General features: G+C 37.3%; 1 protein-coding gene across 2 annotated transcripts in view; it reads left to right on the top strand.

Annotated features, from left to right (window-relative positions):
* LOC129774818 (protein O-mannosyl-transferase TMTC2) overlaps nucleotides 1–21,836 on the top strand; it is a 786,337-nt gene that overhangs the window by 360,958 nt on the left and 403,543 nt on the right. For both annotated transcript variants that reach the window (XR_008742781.1, XM_055778813.1), the window contains exon 4: nucleotides 2,429–2,981. Coding sequence is in view for 1 of the 2 variants with exons in the window: in XM_055778813.1 (XP_055634788.1) it covers nucleotides 2,429–2,981 (553 nt within the window). In the remaining variant the exon portion in view is untranslated. The remainder of the gene's footprint in view (nucleotides 1–2,428; nucleotides 2,982–21,836) is intronic.

Here is a 21,836-nt window from a genome sequence, read left to right as displayed (position 1 = left end):
ACTCATCATTATAATATCAGATTATTTTCAGACACAATTCTCGTTCAAGATTTTTCTACCACTTGCAAATAACATGTTTCTCCGTTGCATGGAATAAATGTTTTATACAGAAAATATGATAGACCAAAGACAGCCCTAAATTGGACAATTCTTTCCTCGAGTTCTGCTCTTATCAACACATTCGGCGATACCTTTTTATTGGTATAGATAGAAGAAGATATATTTTTTTTTTTTTATTTGATTTAAGACACTTTATCACAATGTGACATTCGTGTCATCGAAGAAGATATATGAGTGCGTTTCATCACATTCAAATCCATTTCCAGTTTCGAACAAAGATCAATTTCGCTAGCGCAAACATCAAATCGACTAACAGCACCTGTCACTATGTAATTGTAGAACATATGGGAATTAAATTTTCCGAATTTTCCCTTTTTCCTTCAGAGTTTTCCGAAAATTTTCAATTGTCATGTTTTTTTTAACACAATGGTAGATATTTTTCATTATCTTCTCCTTCACTTTAAGCATATTCGCTGAACGAAATATTAGTTTGGTTCATATTTATTCTTTCTATTTTGGTCCAAAGCTTCGTTTTTTCTTTTTTTTTTCTTTTTCTGGTATGGGACGTTTCATATAGCACATGGACACTGACAGATTTTAGGTAATTTGATTTCTTCATAACTACATTGTGTCAGCCAGACCACTGTCGACCGAATCATGTCCACACTCACCTGCGGGAGCTGTTGGGGGAGGACCGATAAGCATCAGTCGGTCACAACACAAAGCTCAATGATGTCTATACGCATTGCGTTTCAAGGTCGGATGACATTCGTTCTCTTTGAAAAACAATCTACAGGTCGATTATTTAGATATTATTTATACCAAAATACTAAAATCGCGATTAAAAATAGGAAATGGAGGTAAACCTTTCAGGTTATATGTACTTTTATGCCAAACGAAACCAAATTTGGCATGTGGATATTTCAGGGTGCAATAAATGTTTCTATGATGATTATACACTCCTCCCCCTCTCTAAGGGAAGGCTGCCATACAAATGAAACACAAACTTCTGCATTACTCGGGAATTAATCAAGCAAACGAAACCAAATTTGACATGTGGATATTTTAGAGTGTAATAAATATTTCTATAATGATTAGACACTCCTCCCCCCTTTCTAAGGGGGGGCTGCCGTACAAATGAAACACAAATTTCTGCATTACTCGAGAACTAGTCAAACAAATGGAGCTAAATTTGGGATGTGAGGATTTTTGGGTACGAGAAATGTTTCAATGATGATATGACACCACTCCCTCCTCTGGGATGGAGAGGGGGTCCCATAAAAATATACCTATTTCGACCAAACATATTTCAACCAAACAAGACAATTGAAATTTTTCGAAGGAAAATGAGAAAATTTTAAAAATTCAATTCGCATATGTTTTTCAATTACATATTGACAAGCATTGTTAGTCCATGTTTGCGCTAACGAAATTGATCTTCCATCGAAAATGGAAATGGATTTCAATGTGATAAAACGCACTCCTATATCGTCTTCTATCTATATAAATAAAAATGGAATGTGTTGATAAGAGCAAAACTCGAAAGAGGAATTGTCTGATTTGAGGCTGTCTTTATTCTATCATATTTTCTATATCAATCATTTATTCCATGTAACGGAGAAACATGTTATTTGCAAGTGGTAGAAAAATCTTAAACGAGAATTGTGTCTGAAAATAATTTGATATTATAATAACGAGATTTGGTAGAGGTACTAGGAAATTTCTAGTAAAAAGTAATTTTAAAGGGTAGTATTAGCGCTTAGTGAGAAAACGTGGATGTGATAACGAAAAATAAATTTTGGGCGGGACGAAGTTTGCCGGGTCAGCTAGTATTTCACAAAAACGTGACATTTTTTCTTTCACGTGTTTCCCTTACTGAAACACGTAGTTCTAGTCAAAAAACTCAGGCTCTTGGACCAAATTTGTTTGCCATGTTCCATTTAAATCGGAGCCTCTGAAATTTGATCGTTCCGTCATTTGATGTGGAAATGCTCAGGGGAAACTTGGACAGGTAATGTGCTTATATTGGGAAATAGTCATATAAAAAAATTGCATATAAACTTCGTATTTTGTATGTATTAGCTTTCCGAAATCGATAATAGTTTGATGACTCATGGTTGACAATTTGTTTTGAATTCAATCTTCCAACCCCCTCTGTTGGAACTACAGTGTTGGTCTACATCCTGGGATGAGATATACAACAAACGGAGAGAGTGGTTAGCAATAAGGATGTATGAATGTGTGTGTGCGTATTAACATTGCATCTCGTGAATATTTGAAACGATTTTAATTTACTAATTTGAATCTGTGTTATTAAATATTCTCTGTATCTTCTTTCTCTCTCTCTTGTTTCTTCACTGTCCCGCAGGCGAGCGATCCTGGGTAATCCCGACGTCCTGAGCTCGACCGGCTGGTACCAGATGCTGCACAATGACTTCTGGGGTACACCGCTGTCCGAGCCCGGCTCGCACGGTTCCTACCGACCGCTGTGTGTGGCCAGCTTCAAAATTAACTACCTGCTCGATGGCTTCAAACCGCTCGGGTATCATCTGGTCAATGTGCTGCTGCACTGCCTGGCAACGGTGCTCGTCGTCAAGCTGAGCCGGCATATTATCCCCTCGCGGTACGGTGCGGCCATATCGGGGCTTCTGTTCGCGGCCCATCCGATCCACACGGAAGCCGTGGCCGGTGTGGTCGGGCGGGCGGACCTGACCGCCTGCGTATTCTATCTGCTCGCACTGCTCGCCTACATCCGGCACATCCAGTGGCGTCAGTGCAGCGACTTGCGTCACTGGCTGGCGCTCGGTCTCACGATACTGCTCGCAGCCGCCGCCGTCCTATGCAAAGAAACTGCCGTGACAGCTTTAGTGGTTTGTGCAATTTATGACATCATAAAAGGATACGCCGGTTGCAGAGATAAGGTACGTCTATACAGCTAACTAGCCCGAAGAGCAACAATACGGAATAACACATTTAATTTTAAATATACTTTATTTATATTTTTCACCTTCCCGTGGCACTGACACGGGGTGTGCAGATGGAGGTATCCCCAGGTGGTGGGCGGATAGGGACGATGCACAGCGTCTCCTCCGTCTTGGTAGGGGCTTTGTTCGCAATTGTTCTCCCCGATGTTTTTCACAATTCCAATCTCTCAGCCACTATCAGTGGCAGCGAAGTTATGCTACCGACTTAGTTGCAGCCACTGCAGAAACCGTTTCAGGAGGGGGAAACAAACATTCGGAGTCGATGGGTTTTCGAAGCAATATTCCCATCGAGATCGAGAGACAGCGAGATTATCATAAATAACGGAATGCTACGGCAAAGTGAATTCGTGAACTGCTTATTTGTATAATATTCCAAGTTCAGACTGTTTTTGAGTTAACTGTTTGTGAACTGCTTCCCGAATCATGTGGAATCGTGGAATCCAGCCGATAAGCCGTATTGCAAAATAAACATAGTAGAAAACATTCCTATCGACACATACATAAATACTTCGAACGCAATTTCACTGCTTGAGTGGCATTTTTCTTTTTCTATACACTGTCCCACATTTCCGTCATTCTAGACCTGCTTCTCCGGAGATTGGATGAGCTTAAAAAGAGCAACACTTCGTCGCCGTTTCATTGCTGATGGGCAATTCCGGTATCGGTGCACCAGGTCCACGGGCTAAAAACTGCCTTGAAGCACTGTGAAAATTTTTCCATGGAATGAAAAATAAACCTCTTCTGAAGCAACAGAAATGGTTTCCACTGTGCACACCATAAGCATATCTCTTTGTTTTGTGTTATGCTGGCAAATCATGGATTATAATGGGTGGAAGGAGAGGGCAGAACACCGACTGGCAAGATAACATGGCAATGAAAAAAAATCTTCTAGATCCAGCCAGCGATGAATGTTATCACGTATGCACAGTTTCCCCCCTGTAAACTAATCCATAATACACTAGTTTCGTATAGTTCTTTTTCCCCCGTCTGCTCGGTGTATTGTTTTTTGGTCCTGTGTTCCGAGCCGTTCAGGATGTTTCCAGCTATAAAGGGTCTCATTGTGCGTATGAAGTCTGCATCCTGCGATTGTTCATTTTCTCGCATACTTGCATTCAGCAGAGCAGAGCAGATCTCTCTATCTGCAAGGCAAATGGTACCCAGCCGGTGCAATGTGAAATAGTGAAGCACTGGATCAGCTTTCCAGGTGGGTTCATTTTCCAACTCCCAGCACTGGGGGGGGGGGTGGTTTAAGATGCGAGAAAAACATATCGAGTTTAATTAAACATATGTGTCGCTCGGCTCTCAAATCGACTAATGGAAATCTTCTTCGGATCGGATTTATTTTTAATCATGGGTCGGTTTCACTTTGATTGGAAATCGAAGCTTGATTTCACTTATCGAGTCTCTAGGATGTTCAGATGGTACACACACCGCTGGCTTGTGGTAAGGTTTCCGAGAAATTTGTTATTTTCTCTTTATTTTCATCTGTGTCAAAATTCAGCAATTCCACTGAAAAAAATTGGTAGGTTATATCTATGATATCTAATTAAAAATAAAATTTTATTAATTATGATGGACGCGTAGAAATATTTCCTACCAATTGATGCAAACATCTGTCCGATCTATTAAGAAATGTTCGAGTTATAAGCATTCGGAATCTTTCATTTTTTCCTTCATGTTCTGTGTTTAGGTTCTCATTTCACCCCCATATACTCCAGTTAGACGTAGTCCCACGTCAAAAGCTATATTAACTCTCAGAATTTTACAGGGCTAACTCGATTTTATACAATCTCGGATTTAATTTCACTGTATATACTGCCGTTCTACGCATAGTTGGCCAATGTTCCAAAATCAGCAACTGAGAAAAACGCAATCAAACTTTTCTCGCATATTTGTCCACCAAAAGCTGTAAGCACTTCAATAAAGCAATACACCGGGTTCTTTATAAGCCCTATACTATTGTTTAATGAAATGTGATGAGGTCCACTCACTGAATCAATCATGCTTGATTACAGGTTTAAAAATTCATGATGGGACTGTTATGCCTAGAATATCAACATGGGACAATTGAACTTGATGTTGTTTTTTGAAATACTGGGAACCAACAATTTTTTTTTTGTTTGTGAGAGATTATGCATAGAAACATCGTTTTATGAAGAAATGAGTAATCTGCAACACCTTCGCAGAATATAAATCTCTTTGTTATTAGACATTCGCTAACAATGTGCACACGTGTTCTGTAAAACTTTTTCTTATTTGTTTGAGAATTAGTTTGTTCTTCCAAACCAGAAAAGAGTGCATTAGGCCTGCTGAAAGTGTGACATGAAATTTTTGTAGTTGAACCGACTTATTCGATATGGATCTACAAATAAAATACATGGTGGGACAGTTATGAATAAAATATCAACATGGGACAATTGAGCTTGATGTTGTTTTTTTGAAAGTTGGAAATAAACTATATGTTTTTTGTGTTTTTCCGTAAGATTATGCATAAAAACAACGTTTTATGAAGAAAAGCGAAAATCGTCAAAATGTAACATGGGACAACTATGCGTAGAACGGCAGTATTAATGATTAAAAAAAAGATTTTCTTTCAATTCCATAAAAATGCACATATTTTTCGTTTTTTGAAAATAAAAGAAGTCATAACATACCTTTCTCATATAAAATAACCGAATTCATTAGGGAGGTGAAAGAGGATCATATTTGATGAAAAAATCCTTCTACGCATATGTTCGAATTCCAACAATGACAGAGTTATAGAACTTTTTGTTTGTTTCGGACCCTGTTGCCTCAAAGTGGTGCTACATTAAAAGTACGCTACAGAACACGACTCTGTTGCTTCCATTAGAAAGATGAGAAACTTTAGTACAGGATATAGATGTGAAACATCTAAATTGGTGGATTTAAATAACATTTCGGAAGTAAAAAACTTCAATGTTAGTGATTTTCAATGTGTTATTATTAATTTTGTTCTAAAAAGTCATATTAAACATGGTTGTTTCTATCAATTAAATTAAAGCTCTCTAACCGCTCTTCAATTTGTTTTTTGACACCTAACTTCTATCTATCTTAATTTCGCTGCAATTTCAATATAAACAATTCCTGGTGAAAATTCAAGCAAAATCTTCAAAAATCACGATTTTTACTCCACTGTACATTAGGTTGCCAATTTTAACGTGTATTTATACAGACTAGCGGATACAGATTTATGCAGACTAGTTTTCCAATGTTCATGTTTGGTTGGAATATGTTTGTTTGAAAAATGTGTATTATTTTTACGGGCCCCCTTTCTATTTCACAGGAGGGAGAATACATCATAGAGACATTTCTCGTACCCAAAAACCTCCACATGCCAAAATGGTTCCATTTGCTTGATTATTTTTCGAGTTCTATATAAATTTACGTTTAATTCGTCTGGTAGCTCCCCTTTAGAGAGGGGGGAGGAGTGTCAATTAACCATTGCCAAATTTGGGTCGAATTGCTTGATTGGTCCTCGAGAATACAGAAATTTGTGTTTCATTTGTATGGAAGAGAGCGAAGGAGTGTCTATTCACCATAGAAACGTTTGGTGTCCCCTAAAACCTTCGCATGCCAAATTTGGCTCCATTTGCTTGATTGGTTTTCGAGTTATGCAGAAATTTGTGTTTCATTTGTATGGAAGTCCCGCCTAAGAGAGGGGAAGGCGTATCTAACCACCATAGAATCATTTATTACACCCAAAAACCTCAACATGCCAAATTTGGTTTCGTTTGCATGATTAATTCTCGAGCAATGCAAAAATTTATGTTTCATTTGTATGTCAGCCCTCCCTTAGAGAGGGGGGAGGGGTCTCGGAGTGTCATAAGAACCTTCCCCGACCCCAAAAACCCCTACATACCAATTTTCATGTCGATCGGTTCAGTAGTTTCCGAGTCCATGAGAATCTAACAGACGGACAGACAGACAAACAGAAATCCTTTTATATATATATATATATATATATATATATATATATATATATATATATATATATATATATATATATATATATATATATATATATATATATATATACATATATATATATATATATATATATATATATATATATATATATATATATATATATATATATATATATATATATATATATATATATATATATATATATATCCGAAGTAATAAACGAGCGATTTGAATGAAATAGTTCCATGGTCTATCGTCAAAAATGCGGTCTATCACCGTCGTCTATACACTTTAATGCGACCAGAATATTCAATCATGGGTGAATTGGGCTCTGGCAACACCCTCTCAGAGTTCATTCACACTTCGTGGATGTGGAGATGTTGGTAAATTAAGCATTTTTGCATACCATTTCTTCCCAAAATAAGTCAGAAGGCAGCCTTTAAGAAAAGCTATTATTATACCTTTTTATGAATCGGTATTTGCGCTATAATCCAAGCAAATCCTACAAAATGTGTCTTTTGAGTAACTTATAGGGAATTTCTTGAATTTTCATATTATTTTTCCAGAAACAAATTAGCTGAAAAAGATTAATTTTCAAAACTAAAATCTATATACATAAAAATGGAGTGATGTCTGTCTGTCTGATTCTTATGGACTCGGAAACTACTGAACCGATCGACATGAAAATTGGTATGTAAGGGTTTTTGGGGTCGGGGAAGGTTCCTATGATAGTTCGAGACCTCTCCCCCCTCTCTAAGGGGGGGGGGGGGCCTGCCATACAAATGAAACACAAATTTCTGCATTACTCGGTAATAAATCAAACAAACGAAATCAGATTTGGCATGTGAAGGTTTTAGGGTGCAATAAATGATTCTATGGAAGTTAGACATTCCTCCCCCCTCTCAAAGGGGAGCTGCCAAACTAGTGAAGCATAAATATCTGCATAACTCAAGAACTAATCAAGCTAAGTTAGCATGTGAAGGTTTTAGGGTGCAATAAATGTTTCTATGGTGAATAGACACTCCTCCCCTCTCTCTAATTGGTTGCCTGCCATACAAATAAAACACTAACTTCTACTTTACTCGAGAAATAATAAAGCAAATTGAGCCAATTTTGGGATGTGAGGGTTTTTGGGTAAGAGAAATGTTTCTACGATTGTATGACATCCCTCCCTTCTCTAGAATGGAGAGGGGGTCGCATAAAAATATTACACATATTTCAACCAAAAATATTCCAACCAAATATGATAATGGAAAATTTTCGGAAAACTCTGAACAAAATTGAGAAGTTCGAAAAATTCAATTCGCATATGTTCTACAATTACATATTGACAAGTGTTATTAGTCCGTTTGATGTTTGCGCTAAGGAAATTGATCTTCGTTCGAAAGTGGAAATGGATTTTAATGTGATAAAACGCACCCATATATATATATATATATATATATATATATATATATATATATATATATATATATATATATATATATATATATATATATATATATATATATATATATATATATATATATATATATATATATATATATATATATATATATATATAAATAAAAATGGAACGCCGAATGTGCCAAGAGCAAAACTCGAGAAAGAAATTGTCCGATTTAAGGCTGTCTTTATTCTATCAGACATTTATTCCATGTAACGGAGAAACATGTTATTTGCAAGTCGTTGAAAAATCTTGAAGGAGAATTGTGTTTGAAAATAATCTGATTTTATAATGACGAGTTTTGGTACAAGTACTAGGAAATTTAATGGTAATAGGTAATTTTAAAGGATAGATCAAAAGATCAATCGATGAACAGTCAATCAAAAACCATGGATGTGATAACGAAAAACTAATTTTGGGCGAGACGAAGTTTGCCGCGTCAGCTAGTCTGATATAAAAATATACTCAGAAGAAGTATTTGATCTTGTTGCGGTGTTTCACATGACCTTTTTCCAAATCAAATTTTAGGTTTTGAAACGCATTTATCCCATGCGTGTGTTCTGCTGTTATATATATATTTTTAATTAATTGTAGTTACTGTATTCGAGCCTTCTTTATGAAAAAAAATTACAAAAAAGTTTCATATTGAAACATTTTATGTAAATTTCAAAGGTAGCTTAGCTTGAAAGATTAGTGGTATCTTAGCATTTTCAGGAGTATCTTCGGGATAGTTCAAATTTTGGAAAGTATGACTGAAACAATTCCTGAAACATCCATAAGTTTCACGGTCAATGGTCGATGCTTCCAGATTTGTGGAATGGTGACTTCGATTCCGGCGATGCGTCGGTCGTTCTTTTCTTTGACCATAATACTCATATCTGTAAGGCAGAGAACCACGTTAGTTACAATTGATTTGGCCACAATTAACAATTTTCCAATTTCGCATGCAAGAAGCTTTGATTTTGATTTTTTTGGAAGATTTTAAAGCGTTGCTCGTCTTGCTAGGACGCCGTTTTAGGAAGTGAAGAGCAAATGTTAAAATAGAAATAGTGATTTACATGTCAGGTTTAATGAATGCACACTCAGAAGGAATACGTCAAAATTAAGTTGAGCAAATTTTGTTCCCTTTTTGTCAGTATTTCAATAACCTCTTATTACGATAACATCGATCATTCCAGAAGTATGCACTCAGCATATATGTCCAAATCGGTACTGAGTGCCTGAAATTCATCATATTTAACCAAGCAAGTGTGCGGTTTGCATTAAACGTTGGAATCCTTGGTTTTCGGAGGGAGAATAGAAGGTTACCGTCCAAAAATATCGAGTACCAGTCACCAAACAAGGTTGTATCCTCATTTATTGATCTTATTTTCAAAAAAACCATAAGTCCAAAGCGAGATGTCTGATAGTGGTCAACAAAATTGTCGGAAAGTTGATGAACATTCTAGGAAAATAACAAAACCATTTCAAACAACACCTAGTGAAAATCGAATATAACACTTAAATCTTTTCGAAAACGGTAGGATAATTCAAATCATACCTGGTTTTCACGAAACCGATGAATCCGTGTATACATTCTCTACCCGAGAAGATCTAATATGTTGCATCAAGGATGCTTCCCGCAATATCCTGTGCCGGAAATCTTCAACGCACCGATAGTGGCAGCACGAATGTGTCCTCGTACGGCGGCGACCACAAACACACAGCCTTTTGAATGGGGTTTTCAATTTGCGAAGTAATTTTTTCACGCGTTACCCAACCTTTTCACCAACGTTCTTTTTTTTTCTATTTTTTTTTTTTTGAGCGTAAGTTCATATGAATACACACCACATTTCGTTTGTCGGTTCTAGAGCGCCCTCTCTCTGCGTCTGGATGTATTCCGGCTGAAGATGGTAAAATCCCGGACCGACATTTCGCATTTCCAACCATCGCAACGCTGGAAAAGCTGAATCATAGCACTAAATTGGGAAACGAAGAGAAAAGGCAAATATTTGAATGGGAGTTAAATTCACGTTGTGCTGAAATGATTGAACCGCTTTTTTTCCGTTCACATATATTTTTTTCTCAACTGCCGATGTTCTGGTTTTCCTTGCTGGTGGGTTTTTCAAAAGTGGGGGTGGTTCGATCGCGTCCTACAGGTATGCTTCTTTTTTTTCGTTTCGTTTCGTTTCCGTTCCGCTCTCACATCATATTGGAGGTTGTAATTCATCAATAGATTGGGTTTTGCTTGATAGGTTTGTGTAAGACGCAAAAAAAACCAGAATACCGAGCATGAAACGGAGTTTTTATTTACTTGAATGGGAGAGTACTTCGCAGGAAAAGTTCCGTTTTCTTTTGTAAGCGAGCGTTGATTGGATGCTTTCGAATTAATACTGTTGGCGGTGGATTCAATTCAATTGGAAATTTATCGATTTGTTTATATTACACGATGAAGGCAAGTCCTCCGACCTGCGATAAAAAGTCTTGCGATTTGTCCGTGTTACATATTTGAATTTTCGGTAAATTTTTTTGAATTAATTAGTGTTATCCGTATATTGGGATCTAACGAATGAGCTTCATTTGAGACTTTTTTCGGACTGATGTAAAGAAAAATTCTGAAATGGCGTAACTTTCTGGAATTCCTTCACTCCGTCAACCTTTTGCAAATTCAACGAAAGCCCCGAAGGTAGCACAATATTGGGATTCCTTCCTCTCCGGTAAGTAAATTCGTTTAGTAATGCTACCGTAGCGATGAAACAGGCGAAATAATTAGCCATGGCAGCAGAGGCTACAGAGCTACTGTTGTGTTTACAGTCGCATCCCTTTCGGAACAACTTGCTCGAAACTAAGAGCTCGCTTGAGCGCTGGTAAAACATAACTACTCGGCTAGAGAAGAAACTTTTTAAATTGTTTACCCTTCCAGGTTGTGCACAATCCGGCTCTAGCAGCATTACCATTATGGGACAAGAATTTTCTCCAGCATTTTGTCTTCCGTAGACTTCGGAGAATCTACCTTTCGCCCTGTCGGACCTGACATCCGGCAGCGTTGTCATCATTGTGTCATCCATTGCGTGACCGGCGTTCATTACCGAACAAGAGCAAGAATGTGTACACCATAGCGATACCAATTTTCAACTGACATGTTGGCCGCTCCATCCCACCGGGGGAAGCTGGTCAACAGCTGGAAATCGTGCAGAAGACTTATAGTTAACGAACTTTTCTCATCTCATCAACTTGATCTTGGTGCAAAGTTGAAAGGAATAGTTGGTGTTTTGTTTATCTTGTCCTTTGCTGCCATCCTTCCCAATCCACGGCACGGAGTTCATCGTGGGATCTTCATGGAGAAGGAGCCAAGTATTTAACAACCTCCTTTTCCCCCAAGGGTTCTTCATGTGTGAGCGGGATAGCAGTTAAGACATTGTGTTGGTGTACCAGAGTGAACAGTGCTCGAACTTGAACATGAATCTTTTTCCTGCGAGAATCAAATTATCTTGAAAATCTCCATTTCAAAGAAAATGCTTCTGGTTACGGGGAACGATAGCGACAGAAAAACATCAATATTCGATAGAAGGAAACTTATATCTTCAAGAGGATAGGGTTAATGGTGAGTTATCGACCGCTTCATATATATGTTTATTCTGGTAGAGTTCCCACAATTATGAATGCTCCTACCTGGAAAACCGGAATAAAAAGTTTCACAACCTGAGAAAACTCCGGATTCGTTCCTAAAACCTTGAAAACTTTACAACTATACATCTACATCCGTTTCCAAACACCGAAGGAGAAAGGGGTCTATCAATCTGTTCACAAAAGATTTTTTTTCGTCCATTATCGCCATCGTACATCTCCATAGAAGATCCATCCACCAGAATGGAAGCTAATCCAACATTCCAATCACGTCATTCTCCGCTTGCATCGTCACAAAATTTAATACCGAATTGCCATCCCCACCCTCTCGCTCTCTCTGTTGGGCAATCCAAAACGGACAGAGTCGAACTCTATCCCACCGGCGACAGAACCATTTCCGCGCCACAGCCAATGCAGCCCTGTGGCTGTGGGGTGAGCGGGTGTTCCACTCAATTGCGCGCGTTCACGTTCGAAAAATATGAATTATAGGCAATTGATTCGGACGCCTCGGCGATAAACAACTCGGCTGGAACTTTCCACACTGCTTCTTCAAGTGAGTTTAAAGGTGTCACTAGCATTGGAGCAGGACGTGACCATAGTTTTCCAAACCCCTCCCCCCCTCGTTCCTGGCCAACCTCTCGGGTGAATCGTGGAAATGTAGCGCTCGGTTGGGACAAGGAATAAAATAAGTGAGAGTGAGAGTCTATCCGATCGTCGCCGTTTGTGGATATAGATACACTGGAGGTTCTGGAAATATTTTACATAAATTAGGGACTGTCATATTCCATTCTGATCATTCCATTGAGTTGGTGCATCGCTGCAGCAAATTGAAATAGACACATTTCTGTTGCATATATTCATGCTGTCTGCGGAATGTTGCTATTTCGAGAAATGCAACACTTCGATTCCTGCCTTCTCCGGTTGCATACAGTCAAAATTTCAGCGAATCAACTATCTGTGCCCAGTCAACAAGTCAGGACATAGTCACGGTTTCAATGTTGACGTAGACTTGAATCTTTCAGTAAGGGTACTAAATCAGAAAACATGTAACGTTTTTATGAAATAATGTTGCGTTTATAATGATTTTCGTTACGAACGAGTTCAGATGATTTACATACCAATCGGATAGGAAATTCTCTAAGATTTTTTTGATAAGCTATAAAAGTTGTACCCGTTATAATCTGGTCAACCTAAAATGTTAATTATAGAGTTGCCAAATCAAAGATTCACCCAAAAAGAATTTCATCTGGCAGGTTAAAAAATAATGTGATTTTATTCGGATGTTAGGAATAAAGTGAAGTGATCGAATATTTTGGTTATTGTTTTTTTCCATTTTTTGAGTGCATGAATAATGATTATTACGCTGTTGGCAGCTGGATGCGTAGATGCTGCCTGAAAGACGGCACCTTGCTGGTGGTATCGATTTTGAAGCAACGGGGTGTCCCAGAAAGAAACCCAATGAATATTTTAAAACTTTAGGACAATACCTAAATATATAGGATAGTTCGAAAAATTGCCAAAATGGAGGACAATTTTGCTAAAAATGAGTTATTTTTAACACTAGATTGCCCAAGGAAGTCATTTTGACTGCTTTTAAATTGCAATTAGAAAAACAACTATGTATTCAATGACACAACCGACCAACATGAAAATTGGTATATATGGAGTTTTGGGGTCGGGGAAGGTTTTTATGATAGTACGAGACCCCTCCCCACTCTCTAAGGGGGGCTCCCATACAAATGAAACACAAATTTCTACATTATTCGAGAATTAATCGAGCTAACGAAACCAAATTTGGCATGTGAAGGTTTTAGGATGTAATAAATTTTTCTATGGTGGTTAGACACTCCTCCCCCTCTCTTAGGGTGGGCTGTCATACAAATGAAACACAAATTTCTGCATAACTCGAAAACTAATCAAGCAAATGGAGCATGATTTGGTATGTGAAGATTTTAGGGGGCACGAAACGTTTCTATGGCGAATAGACACTCCTCCTCCACTCCTCTCTATATTTTCTGTATAAAACATTTATTCCATGTAACGGAGAAACATGTTATTTGCAAGTGGTTGAAAAACCTCGAACGAGAATTGTGTCTGAAAATAATCTGATATTATAATGTCGAGTTTTGGTAGAAGTACTATAGTAGTAGTACTATAGTTATAGTAAAAGGTAAATTCGGGGTCGATTCGAAGATCAATCAATGAACAGTTCTGCTATTGAACCCATGAGTTTCGCTTAGTAAGAAAACGTGAATGTTTGAAGGTATTGATACTAACAAATTTTGAAATAACAAATTTTGGGCGGGACGAAGTTTGCCGGGTCAGCTAGTTATTATTATATAAATTATTATTCTCTAGGACGTTGTTTTTGAATCGTCTAGCAATTGAAAATTCAGATTTTCAATTTTCTAATCATCATTTTCATTGGAAATCTCGATATAGTCATCCGCGCTAGCTTTCCCTTGATTTTCGCATATGTAATAATCATTGTAATTTTATTTCTTTTGATCTTGAGATTTCAAATGATTTTGTGACCCACAAACTAGCAAATACAAGAGCCGCAATCAAATTGTTGCATCGCGAAAAAATGCCAACTTTTCCAACATTCATCCCGCATCAAACGTTCCCTACTACTCAACCGAGTCTGTCAGATCGCATTCACCGAGACATCTCGAGCCCTCTTAAGTAACACACTTCACCTTGCCTAATCGCTTTCTCTTGTTTATCCCGAGTGGTACTTTTGGCGGACTTAGTTAGGGTCTGATGAATGGAGGCGCTGAGAACATCGAACAGCAAAAAGATTCAACAATTTATCGACAGGATGATGCATTAATATTCTCCCGTTTCTTCTGTAGTCTTTGTTTTTTTTTCTCCACTTCTTCATTCCCTCTGTTAGGCGGCAAGAAGTGTGTTCAGCCCGACGTGTCACGCCGGAGCACTTGGCTTGGTTTGCTCGGAAGAAAAACTTTCCTCCCATTCCGAAGTGCTCTCGAAGGAATTAACGCGAGCTTCAACGCCGCAGCAACTACATTTCCCATCATAGAACCATCACCGGGGGGCTGGGAATGGTCGGAAAAGGTTCATGTTTTTCTTCCAATCTCTGCTATCGATACATCCACATCCACAGACGGGCTGCGGCACACACGTTCACTCCGAGCCAATCTGAGTCTGAGATATCCGGGGATTCGATATGCGAAGGAGTTCCGCAGGTCAGGAACGGGTGAAGGTAAATAGATAAATAACTCAGCACAAGTGTCAACGGAAGCAAGTTTGCCTCGAGCTAACGTTCATTGGCACTGGAAGAAACGGCTTTCAACTGATATGACCGCATGAAAACCGACGATTAAGTGAGGTGTGGGACCCAGGAAAAAGGTATGAACACTGATGATATTCATATTTCTCATTTACGGGACTTTTTTCTACTTCGTTTTTCAACTTGGTCACAACCGGTGACCGATAAAGAGGCAACAATTTGTGTTCTGCTGCCCAACATGCGGTGAAAACTGTGTTTTTTTCTCGTCTATCACCACGTAAATGGTGTAATTGGTGTTAATTGAGGAGAACTAATACGTACATGCACGAGACTATGACTATGCCATTAGTAAAAGGGGGAAATAAAAATGCAAATTAAACCCTTTCGGTTGAACAAGATGAGTATCGATAATTGATTGGTGACAGGATAGGGGAGGATCGGTTCATAGTGACGTTAGACTGTAGCTTTAATTCTGTGTGAAGCCAACTCTCATTCAAATAGATAGGGCGTGACTAGATAAGAAAAATTATTCGCTTTCCAATTAAATATATTGATATCTAAATCTACTACGTCTTTGGCGTTTTCGACGACAAACAGCATACACACATGTCAATTACGTTTCATAAACACAAAATACAATCAGAAATTAGAACATTCGCTGAGAGCATTTAACACTAGAAAGACCGAAACTTAGTATATACCTATACTGCCGTTTTACGCATAGTTGCCCCATGTTACTTTTTGACGATTTTCACTTTTCTTCATAAAACATTGTTTTTATGCATTATCTTACGGAAAAACACAAAGAAACATAAAGTTTATTTCCAACTTTTAAAAAAACAACATCAAGCTCAATTGTCCCATGTTGATATTCTATTCATAACTGTCCTACCATGTATTTTTTGTAGATCCATATCGAATAAGTCGGTTCAAGTACAAAAATTTCATGTCACACTTTCAGCAGGCCTAATGCACTCTTTTCTGGTTTGGAAGAAGGAACTAATTCTCAAACAAATAAGAAAAAGTTTTACAGAACACACCTTGTTAGCGAAAGCCTAATAACAATGAGATTTATATTCTGCGAAGATGTTGCAGATCACTCATTTCTTCATAAAACGATGTTTCTATGCATAATCTTTCGGAAAAAATGGGTGGGTTATATCTATAATATAACCGCAAGGTTGACGTGGGACTACCTTAGCTTAGCAATCATTTGTTTGTATTGATTAATTTTTTGATCGAATGAAACAATTTCCGAATTCAATATATATGCTTTGTGAGTAAAAAGGTTTTATAATGCCATGTAAGATCAATTCATGCATTGTGAGATTATGTTCTTCGTTATAAGTAAATTTGTTGGCAATCCTTTTGCGTTTGGTATGATGACATCTTGGTTTTGAAGTATGTGTTAGGTAAACACATTTCAGTCGGAACAAGTCGGCCCGACCTGCATGTATTTGCAATGCAAATTTCCCCACACTCTATGGATTTGAAGTCTGCGTTAGGGAAATACTTTTCAGTCGGAACAAAAATGCCCGCGACTTGTATGAATTGTCAATGCCAATTTCCCCACGCTCTTTGGATTTAAAGTCTGTGTTAGGGAAACACATTTCAGTCGGAACAAAAATACCCCCGACCTTCATGTATTTGTAATGCCGATTTCTCCAACGCTGCTTGGTTTTGAAGTCTGTGTTAGGAAACATATTTCGGTGAGAACAAAAGTCCTCATACTTTCTTGTATTTGTCATTCCGATCTAGTAAGAAATATTCGAGTTATAAGCATTTGGAATCTGTCATTTTTTCATGCATGTTCTGTGTTTAGGTTTTCATTTTACTCCCCATATACTCCGGTTAGACGTAGTCCCACGTCAAAAAAAACATACGGGTGAGGAAAGTACCCTTTGCTTGCATGAATCAACAATTTCATTTATTTTTTTTAAACTTGAAAGTTCATTCGCCTCTAATGTCTGCTGACTGACTGATGGCTGATTATGAATTAGAGAGGCTTTAAACTTTTCAGTTCATTCGCCTCTAATGTCTGCTAAATTTTCCCAGGTTTCTAAATTTAGAAGACCGTGTTACGGAAACATATTCTAGCCTGCACAGAGGCAAGCGAATACAAAAGTACTCGCAGTTTGCATTTATTTGCAAAATCGATTTCCCGACATTTCAGTCGAAACAACAATACCCCCGACCTACATGAATTTGCAATGCCAATTCCCCCAGACACCTTAGTTCTGAAGACTGTGTTGGGGAAACACATTTCGGTCGGAACAAAAATTACGCTCGACTTGCATTAATTCCCAACACCAATTTTATTGTTTATCTAATGATAAATAACATTTTATTAATTGCAATAGATGCATAGAAATATTCCCAATCAATTGATGCAAACATCTTTCCGATACAGTAAGAAATGTTCGAGTTATAAGCATTCGGAATCTTTCATTTTTTCTTGCATGTTCTGTGTTTATGTTTTCATTTTACCCCCTATATACTCCGGTTAGACGTAGTCGCACGTCAAAACACACAAAAAATTATTGTTTGTTCCCAGTATATCAAAAAACAACATCAAGTTCAATTGTCCCTTGTTGATATTCTAGGCATAACAGTCCCACCATGATTTTTTAAACCCGTAATCAAGCTTGATTGATTCAGTGAGGGTATTTCATCACATTTCATTAAACAATAGTATAGTGCTTATAAAAACCCGGTGTATTGCTAAATTGAAATGCTTAAAGCTTTTGGTAGACAAATATGCGAGAAAACTTTGATTGCGTTTTTCTCAGTTGCTGGTTTTGGAACATGGGAAAACTATGCATAGAACGGCAGTATATTTCCCAAAAGCAGTCAAAATGACTGCTTTGGGAAAGAATATCTGATGTGCAAAAAAAATTATTTTAAATAAATTTTCAATATTTTCTATATCACTTACCGTTACATAACAAGTTATAAATGAATATGAACAATAAATAAATAATTTTACTTGTAAAAATCATTTTTGGATCATTTATGTATTTTTTTCGAAAATGATGGTGGAAATCTTTTCATGTATTTTTCATTACTTTTATAAATTTTCACATGTTCATGCTTAGAATCTAGAACAGCTACTCTTTTATTTAGTCCACTTTTATATACTGTATAAGAACACAATTCTCTGATTAACATAACAGAGTTGAAAAACGAGGCATGTTATCTTCCGTTTGATAAGATTATTTGGATAGTTACCTTTTGTTTCTTCTAATGGTTATAATCAGAATTGTTTTTTTGTCGATAATTTTGTCGCGAGGTACATGCTAGGGAAAATTTTCTTGAACATCTTGTAAATGGCCTTACAAGTTTCAGAACAACTTGCTCACTGAGAAGCATTGATCATATTTCCCCAAATAAGAAAAACCTTTCAAAACATTCATTCCAATTGTATGCCAAGTTTATTGAGCTTATTAGGCATATACTGTGAAAATCTGCATTTGGTTTTTGTCGAAAATAATTGCTCGTCAACTGCAATACTTTGCCCTGGTTGATAGTAAGCTGGACTATTCTCAATATTCTCAACGCTCCACAAGCATATAAAATCCCAATAAATGCACATATTTAAGATATTTCTGTTGTTCAATCATTCCTCGAAATTCATTCTACATTTGTGCGTTTTCTTATATGCTTGATAATATTGTTACCTATTATCAACGAGATAAGATTATCCCCCCTAATCATTGGTGATCTACTCCTCATCGTTATCTTCAGTGTCAAATGTTTCACTTTGAATACAATCTGCCTCATCTTCACACGATAGTTCAGAATTTATTGCATCTGATTCTACAGTACATGGAAGCACTCTTCACTCATGTTCGTTTACTTTTCCAATAACTCATTTTTATTCAACATTTACTTCCTGCAGTATTACTGCACAAACATTCGAATAACAATTACTACTTTAGTTTTTTGAGAAACTGTAACTTATCAATACGCCCAAAGTAACAATTTATCATGTACTTGTATGTTATCATGTGACGGTAATCGAAAAAAAATGAAAACTGCCTTCCAATACAATGCCGAAACTGGTCATATACGAAATCTACTGAATTTAGTAATAAAAGTTATTTTATTATTTGAAATTCTTCAAGCAGTCAAAATGACTGCTTTTGGGCTATATAGGTATAACACATATATATCTCCGGAAATGAAGGAGGGGGGAGATAACTACAATTATCAATGAACACTGTTATACGTTGTGTAAAAAGTAACACCATTCTAAGAAACTGTGCCATTATATACATAAAAGCTTTCCTAATTGAAATTGAAAAGCATTCAAAATGACTTGCTTGGGCAATCCAGTGTTAAGACGCTAGAATCTAACCCTTTTCTCTTCTGAACTCACGTTCTCTATTTCATAATATCATTCGGTATCAGAATTAAATTTTCTGTCAAGCTTAAACATGCATACCAAGCAACACTGAAAACAACATTCTCTTTTGCAATCGACAAAAAAATTTGCTATAGGCCAAAACTTTTCTTCTAAATGAAATCGAAAGCAGAGCCCAGACCGAGACGGGTTTGAAGACGGTTCTTGCGTCTTGTTTGCCTTAACTCGCTCATGTTCGTCATCGCAGCATGACAACAACAGTGGTAGTGGCGTTGGACCTGATTCACCAGCAATTCATCGTCGACGAAATGCGTTGCTGCAGCCCGTTCACACATCAAACAAAATCCAAAGAAGTTCTAAACCACTCACCCAAGAAAAAAAAACCAATGCACCAAAAATGAAAGATACAACACGAAGAAGAAAAGCAAAGTGTCGAAAAAGAAATCACAATGAAAAAAGTTTCTCTCGTCTTTCCCCGATGAAGCCTTTTTCACCCATACACACTCGCATATACACAATTGGCAAATTAAAACAGTTTGTGTCGCTCGCTCCTTCCTTCAGCATCGCTGACGCGTGGGAGGTTCGAAATTCTGAGGCAAAACTTTTGCAAATCTCACATATTTGCAAAAAGTTTTTTTTCCTTCCTACCCAGAAGCCAGATTTCGCACTCTAACAAGCATTTATTTGAATTTTCTCGGCAACTTTAGCTTGCCTATTTTTGCCTCCCCGGTGCGCTTACAAGAGAACACAGCTCATACGATCAAAATTGAGCGTCGGCATTTTTTTCGTTGTTGTTGCTGCTCCAACTTATTCATGAGAATGAATTCTTGGGTCTGAAGTTTGGAATAAAAATCTCCGACAGTCGGTGGGAAACTTTGATTATACAACAAAACAATACAATTAACAACGGATTCAATTACGACCGAACCCAACTGACTTGTGTCTAAGGGTGGGTTTAGACTAGTGATATATTCGTGTGAAGAAATATGATGAGATTTACAGAAATCGCATCAACCGTTTACACTAGCGCGAACTTATATAATGAATACATTCATATTTTTGGTGAATTTATTCACCTGAAGTAGAACTGCATCCAACTTCAGTGATTTCTCACCAGTGAGAAATTCACCAGCGTTTACATATACATGAATTTATTCTATTCATCCTATATATTTATACCTCGGAGAAATGTATCGTATATATTCTCACCCGTTTACATCTATTTTCGGGTGAATAAATCCATCTATAGCTATAGATCTCCCTAATGTAAACCCGCCATAAGTTTAATTTTCTCTGTGTAAGATACCGTCAAATTATATTTCACGAGACCTGTTTGCATCATCACAACACTCATATGACCCTTCCTAATGCAGAATTTTCGACGCAGTCATATTTTAGCGGATTCACAATCGGTGAGCCGAGTGTCTTTCGCAGGTAACTGGGACTCCGAGATAAAGGAAGGAAAGAGTCTGCGACATTTTACCTCTATCGCTGGTCGTTTGAAAATCTCCAAGCATTAACGGACCTTGCTGGTGTTGGTGATAATCCTGATATTGGTCCAGAGAGGAAATTGGTTTACCTGCTGTTTGTATGCCGTGCAATCGGGACTTCCGTCCTTCGGAAGAGTGGATCGAGCGGTTTATTTCCGCCTTCTCTTCGGAAATCTATAAAACATATTAAAGGTGAAAATCTAGAGTGGAAACCGATTTTCTAGGTTCTCACACAAGAATTTGTTTAGATGTTTTCATTCAGGGAGTGAAACTCAGGGTTGCATAGGGTAACTACATTTAGAGAAATACATTTTTTTGAATAAAATTATTTTCAAACTGTTTTTTTTTTGACATAATTTGTAAAAAACATATGAATAGGAAACTTATTTCACCATAAGGACCTCTCATCCGATCCTCAATAGTTGAATAAATAATCCAAAACACATTTCTGGTGTAAAAATTCTTGAATGTGCTCATCTCATAATGTTGGTATCAAAAATAGTTCAGACAAAAAATATAGAAAGCGATGTCCAAGACACGAGAACTATGAAATAATTTAACTCAATTCGTTTGTTTATCACTTAGGATAGTATTCTAGATAGAATAGAACTGTGAGATCTATTTCTGCAGGACAAAATTTTGGTGGCTAATGGATACGTGATTTTGTCACCTGGGTCACAGCAGA

The sequence above is a fragment of the Toxorhynchites rutilus genome, chromosome 3 (genome assembly GCF_029784135.1).
Source record: "Toxorhynchites rutilus septentrionalis strain SRP chromosome 3, ASM2978413v1, whole genome shotgun sequence".
NCBI classification, from domain to species: Eukaryota; Metazoa; Arthropoda; class Insecta; order Diptera; family Culicidae; genus Toxorhynchites; species Toxorhynchites rutilus.
This window is presented reverse-complemented; position numbering and strand designations above follow the sequence as displayed.